Raw genomic sequence first — 15,745 nt, forward strand, 5'->3', positions numbered from 1 at the left:
ATCATAGTCGTTGATCTGCACTGCCCCGAGGTCGAGCATCGATAGACTTTGATGGCGAACCTCGACCCTAGCCTCGAACCTGTGAAATATAATTACGAGGCATCACAACGACGGAAAATCGGACCCTCCAATTTTACCGTATACAGACATATAGAAATTGAGATGTATATTCCTCATGCTAGACAGTATATGATAATTGATGACTTGACATGCATATTGATATGTAGGTATAAAGATGTACTTTCGCCATGCTTTCTAATAATGAAATATCTTATTTGTTGTTGAAAATTTGGGAAAGATCACAGTTTTCTTATGTACTCATATTTTGGTGATTCAAGCGAAAGATTTGGGTTTTACTGTTATACTTGAAAAGAGTGTCAATTTTTCCGTAGGTGCGAACGAGCTGAGTATAATATCTTTTGAGTTATTACTTGTACTGCTTTAATTATATTGTTACGAGCTATTTTTGGCTATTGGTGTTGGACTCTATCAGTTTTTTGAGCTTGTCACTACTTTCAACCTAAGGTTAGGTTTGTTATTTGTTGAGTACATGGGATCGGTTGTACTCATACTACACTCCTGCACTTTGTATGCAGATTTTGGAGCTGGTATTGTTGTGTATGGCGGGAGCTGGTGTTGTTGTGTATGGCGGGAGCGGGCATTGAAGATGCACATGCGTTGCGATATAGCTGCTTCTTGTTCTTGGTAGCTTTAGATTTATAAATCTGCTTATGTATATTTCGAACAAATGATGTATTTATTTTATACTAGCTTTGTAAATTGTAAGTCTTAGAAGCTCATGACTTGTACTACCAATCCTTGGGATTTTGTATAGAAATTTCAGTTTTGATTCTTGTTATCCTATTCCAGTGGTATTATCTATCATTTGGCTTACCAAGCGGGTCAGGTTAGGTGTTATCGCGACTAGCTGGATTTTGGGTCGTGACAGTTATTGGTGTTGGAGTTGTAAGAGTTTTTATCACATTGAGGTAAAGTTGTTAATTGTTGCGGTATCTTCCCTTGATGAGTATCCCTCATTCCTTTTGTTGTTATTGAGATTACTGTACACATTGTGACTGATCCATGGGCTAATTGTTGTGAAAATATTGGTATTGTTGATTTTGGCAAGTCGTGGCATATAAGCAATCGTGGTGTGAGGTGTTATTGTGTTGTGACATTGATACGCATGCGGTGGTATAAGGATAGGGGTTGATACGCATGCGGTGGGATAAGGTGGGAACTTATACGCGTGTTGCTAGTAAGAAAATTACTTGAAGTCACGCGGTGAGATAAGGGGACTAAAATGCGTGTAGCTATTTCAGGAAAAATGATTTTCAAAACTAAATGTAAGGCTCACAGTGTGATATAAGGACAGATTGTGATTGAGGCCGTGAAATATGGAAACGGGGCAGTATCTCGGTTGTGATTCTTGTTGCACACTCTATGTTAAAGAGGCTTGTTGGTTGCACTGTTTTGTTATTTCCTTATTTGTTTCACTTGTAATTGTCTGTATTGATTTCTTGATTTTCTTAACATGTGTTCATTCCTTGTTACCATTTTTTATTTAGATCCGTTGCTAACTTACATTTCGGAACTGCTTTACTGTCATTTATTTTCTCGATTTCGATTATTTGATTGTACTACCTTGTTTATTGTCTTTTATCCTAGTAGGTGTCTTGACCTAGACTTGTACTAATCTACCGAGGTTAGGTTTGATACTTACTGGGTACCATTATAGTGTACTCATACTATGTTTCTTCACATTTTTGTGCAGATCCAGATACATCATCCCGTGACGGACGCTATTGATTGATTAGCTACTTTCAGAGACTTCAAGGTACACTTCCTCGATGTTCGCAGGCCTCGAAGTCACCTTCTGTTTTTAGATGTTCTATTGTTTATTTCATGTTCCAAAACAATATTGTATTCGAGACTATTCATACATCCTTATAGAGCTTATGACTCGGTTCCACCAGGTTTTAGGGAGTTGTTGACAGATGTACTGTTGAGTTTTATTGTGATAGTTTAATTGTTTAAATTGAGGTTTTATTATTATTTCTACTATTTCTCAATATATGTTAGGCTTACCTAGTCTTAGAGAATAGGTGTCATCACGACATCCTAAGGTGGGAAATTGGGGTCGTGACAACTAGTCTTGGATTTTCAAAGAAAGATTTTTGTTCTCTAGTTAGAGGTTGTAATTAAGTGAAATATGACGGTATTTTGTATGATTTTTATATTTTTGATATGTATTTTAAGCTATTGTCCGTATTCTTTCATAAAATAATTTTATGAGCCACATGTATCTTCACTCGTAAATTGAGAATTTTCTGAGTAATAAATAGTTACCACTAAAGTGGTTTGTTTATTTGAACTCACGATTTAACGACCCGACCAGTCGTTTGAGCATTTGCATTCTGTTTAGTTGTTTGAAACCTTGAGTAGCTCCGTATGATGTATTATGACTTGTATGAATCGTGAGTTTTGGTTTTCAGGTGATTCGGAATTGATTTGGAAGAATGAATCTCATGTTAGAAGCTTTAAGGTGGAAGAGTTGACCAAGTTTGACTTTTATGTTTTGAGACCGGATCGAAGTTTTGATGGTTCTGTTAGGTTCGGATGGTGATTTTGGACTTGTGCGTATGACCGGATTTACATTTGGATGTTTCTTGAAGGTTTTGGCGTTAATTGGCGAAAGTTGGTAATTTGAAGATTTGGAAAGTTCATAGGTTTGACGGGAGTTAACTTTGATGATATCAGGTTCGGACTATGGTTCCGTAGATTGGAATAACTTCGTTATGTCATTTGGAACTTGTGTACAAAATTTGAGATCATTCCAGTTTGAGTTGTTATGGTTCGGCAAGAGTTTTGGACTATGGTTCTGGAGATAGGAATAAGTTCGGACTATAGTTCCGGATATTGGAATAACTTCATTATGTCATTTGGAACTTGTGTGCAAAATTTGAGGTCATTCCGGTTTGAGTTGATATGGTTCGGCATGAGTTTTGGAAGTTGAAAGTTCATAAAGTTTGATTTGAGGTGCGATTCGTGATTTTGATGTTGTTATGTGTGATTTGAGGCCTTGAGTAGGTCTGTGTAATGTTTTGGAACTTGCTGGATGTTTGGACGGGATTCCGAGGGGCTTGGGTGAGTTTCGGATGTATTTTGGATCATTTCGAAGCTCCATGCATAGCTGGTTTACTGCTGGTGTCACAGTTATTCTTCCTGATCACGAAGATATAGACGCAATCGCATAGGCCAAATCTGGAGCTAGGCACTTTCTTCATCGTATTCGCATCTTGGGGACTGAGTTCGCGTAAGTGTTGGGGACTTGAGAATTGTGTTCGCGTAAGTGGAATCACGGTCGCGTAGTGTTGAGTTGGGCAACTGGGAGTTGGTGAATCCTCTTTCGCGTTCACGTGGAGTTGGTCGCGTTCGCGGATCGGTGGCATTTGTAGGCATCGCGTTCACATGAGTAGACTCGCGAACGCATAGAGTATCCCAGGGCAGTGTGATTTTTTCTTCTTCGCGATCGCGATTCATATATCTGAGCAGTGATTATAAGTACTCTATTTCGGGCCCTTGAGTTATTTTATCATATTTTGAGCTATGGGGCTCGGATTTGGATGATTTTTGAGGCGATTTTCACCATATGGATTTGGATAAGTGTTTACTATTCGTCTTTTATTTTATTCCATGATTACATGTTCGATTTTGGCATTTGATTGATGATTTCAAAGAGAAATTGAGATTTTTTGTCTAAACTCTCCTAAAGTGAATATTTGGGTCTTGAACATCGATTCGGAGTCGAAATTGAGTGAAATTGGTATGGTTGGACTCGTAATTGAATGGGTTGTCGAAATTTGTAAGTTTTTTCAGGTTCCGAGGTGCGGGCCTGGATTTGATTTTTTGGTTGACTTTGTGTAATTGATTAAAGATTCAATCTTTATCATTTGGGTTTGTCTCATATGGCATTATCTAATGTTTTAAATTTTTTTGGCTAGTTTCGAGCCGTTCGGAGGTCGATTTGTGCGGGGTGGAGCTTATAGAAGATTGCTTGGGTTGTTTGAGATAAGTATTTTATCTAAACTTGATTGAGGCACTATTTGCATGAATTATTTGTGATAGCTATGTGCTATGGGTGCGCATACATGTGGGGTTTGAGCCCATATGCGAGCACCGAGGTAATTATCCATGCTCGGGGTAGTGCTTAGGCTATGATGTGCCTAGGGTTGACTGTTAAGCTTTAAGTTATAATGTTTCTCATATTTGTATCATTGTTGTGAACTATTTGAGCCATGTTTGAGATCACAAGGAGGCTACGTCAAGCAATTAGTAGCTACATAATGTATTAGCTAAACTATAACTACGACTTGCAATAAACCTCCAAACAATAGTCATTTCAAAAAATTCTCCATCTTACAATAATTAGAACTTGAAGGTTAATTAGCAATTCAAGTTTAAAAGTGGGTTATGTGGCCAAACAGCCCAAGTAAAAATATAGCAAAGGGGCCTTGGTGATGGTAGCACCTTTGCACGAGAGAGGGCGAAACATAAGGCAGAATGCTCCAGGAGCCCATATGTATAAGCTTGATTCATCTAACAAAATTGCCAAATTTTGTATAGAAACAAAACTAGAATGCACATGAATGGACATTGATAACTGAAAAAGGAAATTCAAATTCTTAAGAACCTTCACATTTATCTGATATCTTCATTTAAATTTCAGGCCAAAATAACAATGGCAATCAAAAAGTATTCCAGCTTCTACCTGCTAAGGAAACCTGGAGCACGGGGCTATGGAAACATATAATGACAGAGTCAGCGTTCAGGTCCGGAGGGGTTTTGCAATTTATATACCTAGCGTACTCGGTCACCACACTTCAAAAAATTGGTTGAAGTCAAAATCTTACATGTTTATTACAATAAAAAAATTTAGCCACAAAAAGACTAAATAACGAGGGCAAAAGTCTGTAAAAACTGATTGCAAAACTATCGAAACAAATATAAACCACAGATACAATCGCATAGAAAGCATGTCCTTGATCACCATGCCTAAACTTCTAAGACGTAGATTTAGAATCATCTAATGACATGGCTGAATATAACTGCACGAGAAGCTGAAATCACCTTATCTGTGCTGGCGAACAAAGCAAGCCAGACGCATCTGCTCCAACAACTGCAAGATCACAAACAGTACAAAGCTGCCCTTGCTGGGACAGTACAAAATGAGTACCACAGTAAGGACAAGTGACATCCTTCTGGCCCCGGTATATCGGGACATATGTTGCCCCACAGACGACAAAAGGATTTCTGAAATCATAATTTAACTGTGAAATATCTCGCATATTCTTCTCAGCTGCCTGCAGAACCTGGCGGGCTGTTCTGGCTTGGCTTTCATTGGTTGGATTGGTCTCCAAGAGTCTCCTAGCAAAGTTGGAGGCTGAGTTAAGATTTCCTGCCTTGTAGCAGATAGACATAGCATTCTGTAATGCGAGTCTCAAGTGAGGAATCTGCAGATTACAGTGTGTGAAATAGGCAGCCAGCTCCTGCTGACGAATGGGATTATCTTTCAATTCCTTTCTCTTAAGCTCCATTTGCAAACCCAAAACATACTCCTTCACTATGACAATCAGTTCCTTGACCTCATCCACTTCCCGCCTCGACTCAACCACAATCAGAGGAATGGTGTGAAGGATGCTCAAAAATAGTCTAAGAGCATCAGAAAATTTCCCACCAGTTGTCGCCTTATAAGCAGCTTTAAGTTTTTCCTCCAACTGAGAAAAATTGAATATAAGAGCAGGTGGACCTCGAACATTAGGACTAGCTGACTCGCTCCAACCTCTCTCAATCGCCACAGAGATGACTGGCATTGAGGAGAAGGCAAGCAGATGAGTGTGGCTTCCCACATGAAGATCAATAAACGATGCTTTTAAAGGTGAGAAATTCCTAACACCTAGTTGTCGGCTCAGCAACCGCATAGCAGTGTCAAAATTGCCAGCAGCTGCATGTTCAGCAGCTAGAGATGATTTTTGGACCCAAATCTGGCTCACAGGCATGCCAGGTGTTGGGGTGACAAACACAGAAGAGCGAGCATTGGAAGTAGTCTTTGGTGTGTCGGTATCAGGTGGCAGATCCAGATCCTCAAGATCCCATCCCACCTCCTCATCATCATTTCCTTCTTGCCCTTCCTCATCACCAAGCACTATACTGATGTCCCCATTCTGAAGATTTTCCACCTCACCAATGTCCAATGACTCACCCCAGTCTGCATCTGCCGCCTCTTCATATTCCTCTTGTCCTCCCCTGCCTGCAATGTCCAGACCACCTTCAAATATCCCTTTCGTCACCATCAACAAGGGCCAGTCACCACCACCCAAGATGGGAGTTGGGGGCAGCAATAGTGAAGCTTTCTTCCCCTTTGGCAATGATGGAACATTATCTCCCAGTTCCTCTGCAAGATGCTCAGCAGTATCATTGAGCCCGTGGGCAGTAGCTGTGATGTATGCAAGGGGCAGATGACCAGCATTTTCCAAAATTTTAACACGCTCACGGACATCACCAAGGTACAATGCATCGTGGAACTGACCCATTACATCATTTTTTACCTCAGCAATTTTCATCATTTTAGATAACTTTTCCAAGTTTCCTGTTATTAGATATAGGAAAGACAACCTCTCAAAATTCTTCGTCTTCTGGTAGGCATATTCAACAATACCTGCATTACCCTGCCGAAGGGCTTCCACACCAAGCCTATACCAATGATCTTTTTCATCAATCTTTTTGGCAGATTCAAGAGCTATCTCAATATTCCCACTTTCAAGTGCTAAGTTGAAACGAGTGCGCTCATCCTTCACAAAATGAAGAGCAACTTCTGGAAAACCCTTCTGCTGCAAATATGCAATCATGGCTTGACCGCAGAGCTCCGAGTTCCTTATCATACTCATAACTTGGTCGTATCTCTTTCTAAGCAGACACAGCTTGAAAACATATTCAGTTGAATCAATAATAATAGGACGGTTTTTTCCATCTCGATCCAAGCAAAAGATAGTGTTCCCATATATTTTTGTAATATAGACAGGGACATCCAGGGTTTTGATGATTCCACAATCCCCGTTGGGAAGACAGTACTTAATGTGGGTAAGTGTTGTATATATGAATACACCATTGTCATCCCAGCCACCGCTCTTGACACGAATAGTCTCATGAAGGGTGCAGCGGTGCACAAGCTTCTTATCAGCTATAACTATGGAATGCTTGCTAACCAAAGCGACACTTTCCATATCAGGTGACCAAACAACATACCTGACAAAAGAAGTCTGAAGTTCCCCAAGAATAATTCTCTGCTGGAGATCAAAAATGACAACTCTATCCTCTGCCCTGCATAGTAAGTTTCCGGTGCCAGCATAAAATATTGCATCAGTAGCCATAGGAAGAAGGCTTTTCTTGACAATTTCATTTTTGAGATTCTTGACCAGGAATTGATTAGTGCTCTTCTCAAGCACCGCAAACCTGTTTCGGGCAACAAATACAGCTGACCCTCCGCTTCCTCTTTTTGCATCTAGAACAGTATCACCCCTACCATAACTATCTTTAGGTACAACATAAAGTTCATAGGAACCGCCATCCGTGTCTGAACATATCAAGATAGCATTTTCTGTAGGACTATATGAAAGTGTTCGTGGACCTTGGTTCACACTGTTTGAACCGGGCCTTCTAATTGGTATCAACTGTGTGTCCTTCTGAGTTGAATACTCATACACTCGGAGAAAGCGATCCTTTACATAAAACAAAGAATCACTACTCACAGAAAAAGCAGGACGTTCTCTCTCCAGCTTGAATACTATCATCCCACTATCATGACCAGCCGCTAGAAGATTCATCTCAGGATGACATGCAAGGATCCAAAACCTATCATGCTCCCTGCGGAAAGTCTGAAGACCAGTCCTTTTTGTAGCATCCCATACTCGAATGCTCTTATCCTCTGAATTTGAAACAATAATATCTTGCCTTGGATGAAACAAAACACATGAAACATTGTTCATGTGGCCTCTCAATGTGTCCACCTCCCAAGCCTTTGTATCTAGGAACAACAAGGCACACTAGCAATCAGAAAACACTTAAAATGTAAGATTCCTTCAACAAAATAAGCAGTTTTTCAACCAGCAAGACTCCATTCAACAATTCTGCTACCAAGAATAAATAGTTTTACAAGCTGAACCAGCAACTTTAATCCACTTATTGCTTCAAGTTGGGAAAAAACCATTCTTGCTCTGAAGGAGTATTTAAAGTTAAAAATATGGTTCTTCCGGGGAGGGGGGAACTTTTGCCTCATTATAGATAGTAAGACACTTAACTGCAGTACAACTCAAATCAGCTTCAAGCAAGCTTCAGAAAGGTTTTAACCCCCCCCCCCCCCAAAAAAGACGGGGAGATGAACAGAATGCAGCTTTTCATTGTAACATCTTCAGATGTACACGGTATAGAAAGATGCAGGTAACAACATTTATATACTATAGTAGTGATATCACCATCTCAGATTTTCAAGAAAACAACCAATTTCCAGTGATTAGGGAGATCCTAATGGATGATTTCTGAATATAAGCTGAAAGGAAGACATATAACATACTCCTACTTCTAAGGGACAAGTGGACAGCACAAAAGCTTGTCTTGCAGCTAGACTGATGTATAACTGAAAAATATGCAAATAGCATGAAGTTTGCAATGTATCGTTTCATCAAATGAACTTATTTTGGTGTTCTAGGTTCCACAGGTGACAGGACACGAAAAGTGAATGTGGAATAAAGCAAGTAAAGATGGCAATCAAGTACATCAAGAATTTCAGGAGCATACCATTCATGCGCCAAATTTTCACTTGGCGATCATCTGCACCAGAAACTATAAGGGGGAGTGTAGGATGAAACGATGCCCAGTTAACCCCTCTATCATGACCCTCCAAGACATACTTCACCACAGCATCCACTCCACCAAAGAAATCAGTATTCATCTGACTTAACCGCAAGATATCATCAGCAGGAGAAACAGTTTTCTTTCTTAGAGCACCAATATCCCAGACACGAACAGTCTGATCCAAAGAAGCAGAGACAACCAAGTCCTCTTTGTGATGAAATGAGGCGCACATTACATAATGATTGTGGCCAGTCAAGACGGATATACAAGTACGAGACTGCCAGTTCCATATCCGGATGGTCTGGTCGTCACTTGCACTAACAATCCAGGGATATTCATGGTGAAATTGAACAGTTCGGATATAATCAAGATGTCCTAGTAGGGTAAACAGGCAGCGATGCAGCTTATAGTTCCAAACCTTAATCTTGTAATCATCTCCTGCAGTAACAAGAATTTAAATACACAAAAGGAAATAGTTCTCAGTCGATTTGCATTATGCATGCGTAAAGCAACATATACTCTAAGAAATGTTACCAGTAAACCAAGACAATAAAGTGTCGCAATAATGGACTACAGGAAAGCAGCCTTCACAGTTTAGAAGTTTAAAAAACAGATAACATAACAGAAACTACCCATTTTATTTGCCATGATCATGCAAAGTTAACAAATATGTGGCCCCAAAAGTACGTTATTTAGACACCAAAACTGAGGCTTCTGATAATGCAATATTAGCAATATGCCCTGATTCCTATAATAAATTCAATAATGGACAAAATTAAAGAAGAAACCACACTAAATTAAAGAAGACATATGCCCCCCACCCCCCTAGGTCTAGTGGTAAGAGTGCAGCGCATATGTGGGCTAGGCACATGTCACGGGTTTGAATCCTGCTGCAGATGAGCAATATCTTAAGTGGAGAAGGGTAGAGGGGCAGGCACATTATCCAAGGAGTTCTGAACCATGCGCCACTGCCATCAGGAGTTTCGCGTTTATCAAAAAAGAGAAAACCACACTACATTAATCTACGAATCAAAACTCACTCAACAGATCTTTGATACACTATCAAAAAGAGAAGGAAAACAGGAGTAGAATCATACCCATGCTTCAAAGCTTCGGGGGCAAAGAGAAATAACGGGAACCACAGCTAACAAAGTGCATCAACAATTATAGAGAACCAACAAAGTTAAAAGGGGAAAAAGAGGTTTTAGTCCCTAATTTATTGTTTTATTCCATTTGTCCCTATGTTATTCAGTTTTTTCATATTTAATTTCAATAAAACCAAACGTTCAATTATGTTCCACCTGCGCTGTTGTACATATTAACTGGAACTATCATTCAGAAGATGAATAACAAAAGTAACTTCACAAATTCATGGATCACACATATACTCATCCACATACTTTAGCAGATTCAGAATACATCACACTGCGATGCAAATAGAATTTTAGTCCCTAAATAATCTTCTATTAAGGCTTTGGTTCCTCCAATATTCAACATAGCACATTTAAGTATTTCACCTTCAGTTAGAACTATGTTCTTATGTTTGAATTACCCATACAAAGTGAGACTATCATTCAGAAGATAAAAGAGAAAGTACTTCCTAAATTCACAGATCACACAAAGCCTCATCCATATTATTATTAGATCCACGCTCCGTCATACAGTTATACAAATAGCAACTTAGTCCCCAAATTATTGCAAAATTCCATTTTTGGTCCTGTATTATTCGACTTAGCACTTTGTTGAAGGTAACATTTGTTGTATATATATTAACTGCACCAAAGCTAGTGCAATCATTCATAGTTACAAAAGGTGGAACAGAAGGGTAATCCTTAACCTACTTACAAGGATCATAAAACGTCAACAAAAGACTCTAGATCTTCCATGTATTCTTGCTTACACCAAAAATAGAAAAGGGATAAACATTGCATTTTCAACTTAGCACATTTAAACTTCAATAATTATTACGGTCCAATCATGCATACAAACTAGAACTATCATTCAGAAGATTTTTTCCTTTTTTATATAGGATTCAGAGACCCTTTTTTCTATAAAAGGGCTAAGATAAAACAATAAAAGCAACCTTCTCAAGTAATAGACCACACACATGCTCATCCACATACACCAGTAGATCCAATTCCAATACTCATCCCAACAAACTAGTATATTCATATTCCATCACATTTTGATGCAAATAGCATTTTAGTCCCGGAATTATCATTTTAATTCGGGTTCCGATCCTTCTATTATTCAAATTAACACATTTAACCTTCAATTTAACCAAATGTGCATTTGTGGTCCAATTGAATATACAAACTGGAACTATCATTCAGAAGATAAGCTAGATCATCCTTCTCAAAATAAGCCTTTGTCATATCAGGTAAATGAATCCTATAGCAAGGGGGGTCTTCACTCGGCAAAGCTAGATCATCCTTCTCAAAGTAAGCCTTTGTCATATCTGGTAGATGCTCTAGAGCAAAGAGCTTTAAAAAAAACAAAAAAAAATTAAAATACTGAAATAAAAAGAGATGTACAAAGCATAAAAAACAATTACTTACATGGATCAGCAAATGACTCAGATTTGTCCCTCCCTCCTTTTGCAACCCAAATAGAGAGTAGGCTCAAACTGCTGACCCCCATGCAAAACATTTACTTTTTTATATCCTCCAATGCATATAAAAAATCTTCTATTACAGCATTATTTGAGGACACGGGGCAGATTACAATGGCTAGGATGTAGAGGTAGTGTGCCTTAATAAATGGGTCTAAATTATCGCAAGGTTCAAATACCAAAGAGAAATTTTCATATAACCAGTCTAAACTTTAAAAAGTACTCACTAAGTTCTCATCACCATCTGAGTTATCCGATAGTTGAACTCGGTGTAACAAATCTCGACATTTCTGGAAAAATTTGTCGGTTACTACCTATTAAGGGTCGGCGAAACCAACAAACTTGTTCAAAAATGCCAAGATTTGTTACACCGAGTTCAGCTAACGAATAACTCAGATGGTGATGTGAACTTAGTGAGTACTTTTTTAAGTTTAAATTAGTTATATGAAAATTTGTCTCAACCTTGTCATTTATTAGGACATACTATCTCTACATCCTAGGAACTGTAATATGTCCCGTGTCGTCAAAAGATGTTGTAATGACAGATTTTTTATATGCATTAGAGGATATAGAAAAAGTAAATAATTTTGTGTGGGGGTAATTAGTTTGGGCCATCTCTATTTGGTTTGCAAAAGGAGGGAGGAACTAATCTTAGTCATTTGTTGGTCAATGTAAGAAATTGTTTTTTATGCTTTATATGTCACATTTTTGTTTCAGTGTTTTAACTTTTTTATTGACTTTTCTTTACCGGTCTTTGTTCTAGAGAACTTGCCAGATATGAAAATTTATTTTATGGTGGTCCAATCACGCATACAAACTTTCCATAAAAGTAGAAAGATAAAATAATAAAAGCAACCTTCTCAAGTAATAGACACCAGTAGATCCAATTCCAATACTCGTCCACATAGACCAGTATATCCATATTCCATAACATTTTGATGCAAATAGCATTTTAGTCCCTAAATTATTATTTTAATTCAGTTTTGAATCCTTCTATTATTCAAATTAACACATTTAACCTTCAATAGAGCCAAATGTGCACTTGTGGTCCAACTAAATATACAAACTGGAACTATCATTCAGAAGATAAGCTAGATCACGCTTCTCAAATAAGCCTTCGTCATAATAGATAGATGAATCCTATGGGAAGGAGGCTTCACTCAACAAAGCTAGATAATCCTTCGCAAAATAAGCCTTTGTCACATTTGGTAGATGCTCTAGAGCAAAGAGCTTTAAAGAAAAAACAATAAAAAAGTTAAAATATTGAAATAAAAAAAGACATAGAAAGCATAAAAAATAATGTCTTACATAGACAAGCAAATGACTAAGATTATTGTCTCCCTCCTTTTGCAATCCAAATAGAGAATGGGCTCAAACTGCTGACCTATGCAAAATCATTTATTTTTTTATATCCTCCAATGCATATAAAAAAGCTGTCATTACATCAATCTTTTGAAGACACGGGGCAAATTATAATACTTAGGATGTATAAGTAGTACGCCTTAATAAATGAATCTAAATTACCGCAAGGTTCAGGGACCAAAGAGATAATTTCATACAACTAGTCTAAACTTTAAAAAGTACTCGCAAAATTCTCATCACCATCTAAGTAATCTTTTAATGGAACTCGATGTAATAAATCTCGGCATTTCTAACAATTTGTTGGTTCTGCCGACGACTAGTTTACCCATAATAGGTAGTCATGTTAGACTAGTAGTCAACAGAACTATCTATTGAGGGTAAACTAGTAGTCTGCAAGATCAAAAAATTGTTCAGGAATACCGAGATTTGTTACACTGAGTACCAATGCCGGTAACTCGGATGGTGATGATAACTTAGTGAATATTTTTATAAGTTTAGACTGGTTGTATGAAAAATTCACTATGATCCCTGAACCTTGCGATGATTTAGACTCATTTATTAGAGTGTACTACTTCAACACACTATGCACTGTAATATGCCTCGTCTCCTAAAAAGATGTTGTAATGGCAGTTTTTTTATATGCATCGGAGGATGTAGAAAAAGTAAAAAAAATTACATTGGGGTCAATAGTTTTGGCCCACACTCTATTTGTTTGCAAAAGGAGGGTGGCACCAATCTTAGTCATTTGTTGATCTAGGTAAGAAATTGTTTCTTATGCTTTTTATATCTCTTTTTTATTTTAGTAGTTTAACTTTTTGGTTGGCTTTTCTTTAAAGTTCTTTGCTCTAGAGCATCTACCAGATATGTCAAATTTTATTCTGGCCCACTCACGCATAGGGCCACGCATACAAACTGGAACTATCATTATTCAAAAGATTTTTTTCTTTTTATATAGGATTCAAAGACCCTTTTTCTATAAAAGGGTAAAATAAGATAATAAAAGCAGCCTTCTCAAGTAATTGACCACACACATACTCATCCATATACACCAGTAGATCCAATTCCAATACTCAACCACATAGACCAGTATATCCATATTCCAACACATTTTGATGCAAATAGCATTTTAGTGCCTCAATTATAGTTTTAATTCGGGTTTTGATCCTTCTATTTTGAAATTAACAAATTTAACCTTCAATTAAACCAAATGTGCGGTTGTGGTCCAATTGAATACAAACTAGAACTATCATTCAGAAGATAAACTAGCAAAAGTACTTGTAACTTTCTAAATCATGGGTCACAACACATACTCATCTAGACACATCAGTACATCTCCACTCCGTAACATTGATATAAATAGAATCTAGTCCCTATATTGCTGTTTTCTTCGAGTTCTGACAATGTATTATTAAAGTTCGCTCATTTAACCTCATAAAACTGATTTTCCCATTCAGAAGCATGGATCACACATATAGTCATCAACATACATCAATAGATCCACGTTCCACCACATTGTAATGCAAATAGAATTCTACCCCCTGAATTATCAGTTTATTCTGGTTTAGTTCCTACTGGTAATTTAAAACATATGTGCAGCTACAGTCCAATCACACCTAACTGAAACAAAAGTAAATGTAAAGTCATGGATCACACACATATACTCACCCAGATACATCAATAGATCCACACTCCATTACAACAAATTCTTATACCAAAAAAGGAGAAGAAGATCGAACCTCCGGAAACAAAGAGAGGCTGAGATTTATGAAAATGGACGCCGCGAACGGGGCCATCGTGCTCATCAAATCGATCAATGAGAGTTCCCATACGGTAATCCCATAGCTGGATCACGCCGCTGTGTAGACTGGCTAAGATCCATGGCCTTTTGCTGTGAAAACTCAAACCTTTCACTCTATTACTCTTCGTCTCAAACTTTGTCAACATTTTATCTATGCACACACACTACAGAGAGTGAGTAAAAAAACTTTGATTGAAATCTGAAACCCTAAATGGATCGTGAGATTGATTTTGAATCAGATCTGAGATGGAATGTGCATTTTTTTTAAGATCGAAGAAAAGTGGTGGTGAGTGGGGTGCGTAGGTTAAGCGCAAAGTGTGTGCGTAAAAATAGATCGAGCTTTTGAGAGAGAGAGAGAGGGGGGGAGAGGGGGGAATTAGAAAGAGAAGAGCTGCTACTGCTGCTTTCTGGATCAACTTGATATGTAATTGGAGACACGACGAACGCGACTTCATATTAAGATCCGTTTTTTATTAATGAAAAAAGGATGGATTTTTGCATTCGTATCTCATGCCATATAGCAAACTATATTACTTAATTACCAATTCTATATCATAACGTATTTTAACTGTACATTAATTATACTTTATATTATTCTTAAATTTATGGTATCGTATATTCCTTCAAATCCCCACCCCCACGTTTCTCTCTCTCAACCTCACACCCTCAGCCATGTATCACCACACACCCACGTTTCAAACCATTATTCCCTATGTTAAAACTAAAAAAACAATTGAAACCATCTATCATTAACGTCCAAAATTAAGGTTTTTTCTTTTACAACCAATCAAAATTAAAGTCGAATCTTCAAAGTTCATACACATCAATAACTTTTGATGGTTATGATTTCGGGTTCCTTCAATAATATAAGTGGGAAGGAAAAGAGAGCAGTAATCCCACCATTGACAGCCATTAAAAAGCTTTGAATTCAAATTTGAGTTTTCAAAAATCATTATTTATTTGGATTGGGTGTTGTTGTAAATAATTGGGAATATGATTTGGAGTTTATATCTCAATTTTGAGGGGTTTTGGTGAAGATTATACTTGGTTTTGGCTGAATTTCA

General features: G+C 37.8%; 1 protein-coding gene across 1 annotated transcript; it reads right to left on the reverse strand.

Annotated features, from left to right (window-relative positions):
• Positions 1-4,882: 4,882 nt before the first annotated feature.
• On the reverse strand, positions 4,883-15,114 carry LOC104238264 (coatomer subunit alpha-1-like). Its single transcript, XM_009792582.2, has 3 exons — positions 14,620-15,114; positions 8,854-9,348; positions 4,883-8,083 (listed from the first exon to the last, which is right to left on the reverse strand). The coding sequence occupies exons 1-3, from the start codon at positions 14,825-14,827 to the stop codon at positions 5,127-5,129; spliced, it is 3,660 nt and encodes a 1,219-aa protein (XP_009790884.1). The 5' UTR covers positions 14,828-15,114; the 3' UTR covers positions 4,883-5,126.
• Between the last annotated feature and the right edge of the window lie 631 nt (positions 15,115-15,745).

Source organism: Nicotiana sylvestris, chromosome 11 (assembly GCF_000393655.2).
Source record: "Nicotiana sylvestris chromosome 11, ASM39365v2, whole genome shotgun sequence".
Lineage (NCBI taxonomy): Eukaryota > Viridiplantae > Streptophyta > Magnoliopsida > Solanales > Solanaceae > Nicotiana > Nicotiana sylvestris.

What these genes read in the sequence shown, in the direction of transcription:
- LOC104238264 (XM_009792582.2), bottom strand. Translation starts at nt 14,827, where the DNA reads ATGTTGACAAAGTTTGAGACGAAGAGTAATAGAGTGAAAGGTTTGAGT. An exon ending in GCCTCTCTTTGTTTCCGGAG is followed by an intron (nt 9,349 to 14,619) that starts GTTCGATCTTCT and finishes TTGTTACTGCAG; the next exon opens with GAGATGATTACAAGATTAAG. An exon ending in GAAAATTTGGCGCATGAATG is followed by an intron (nt 8,084 to 8,853) that starts GTATGCTCCTGA and finishes TGTTGTTCCTAG; the next exon opens with ATACAAAGGCTTGGGAGGTG.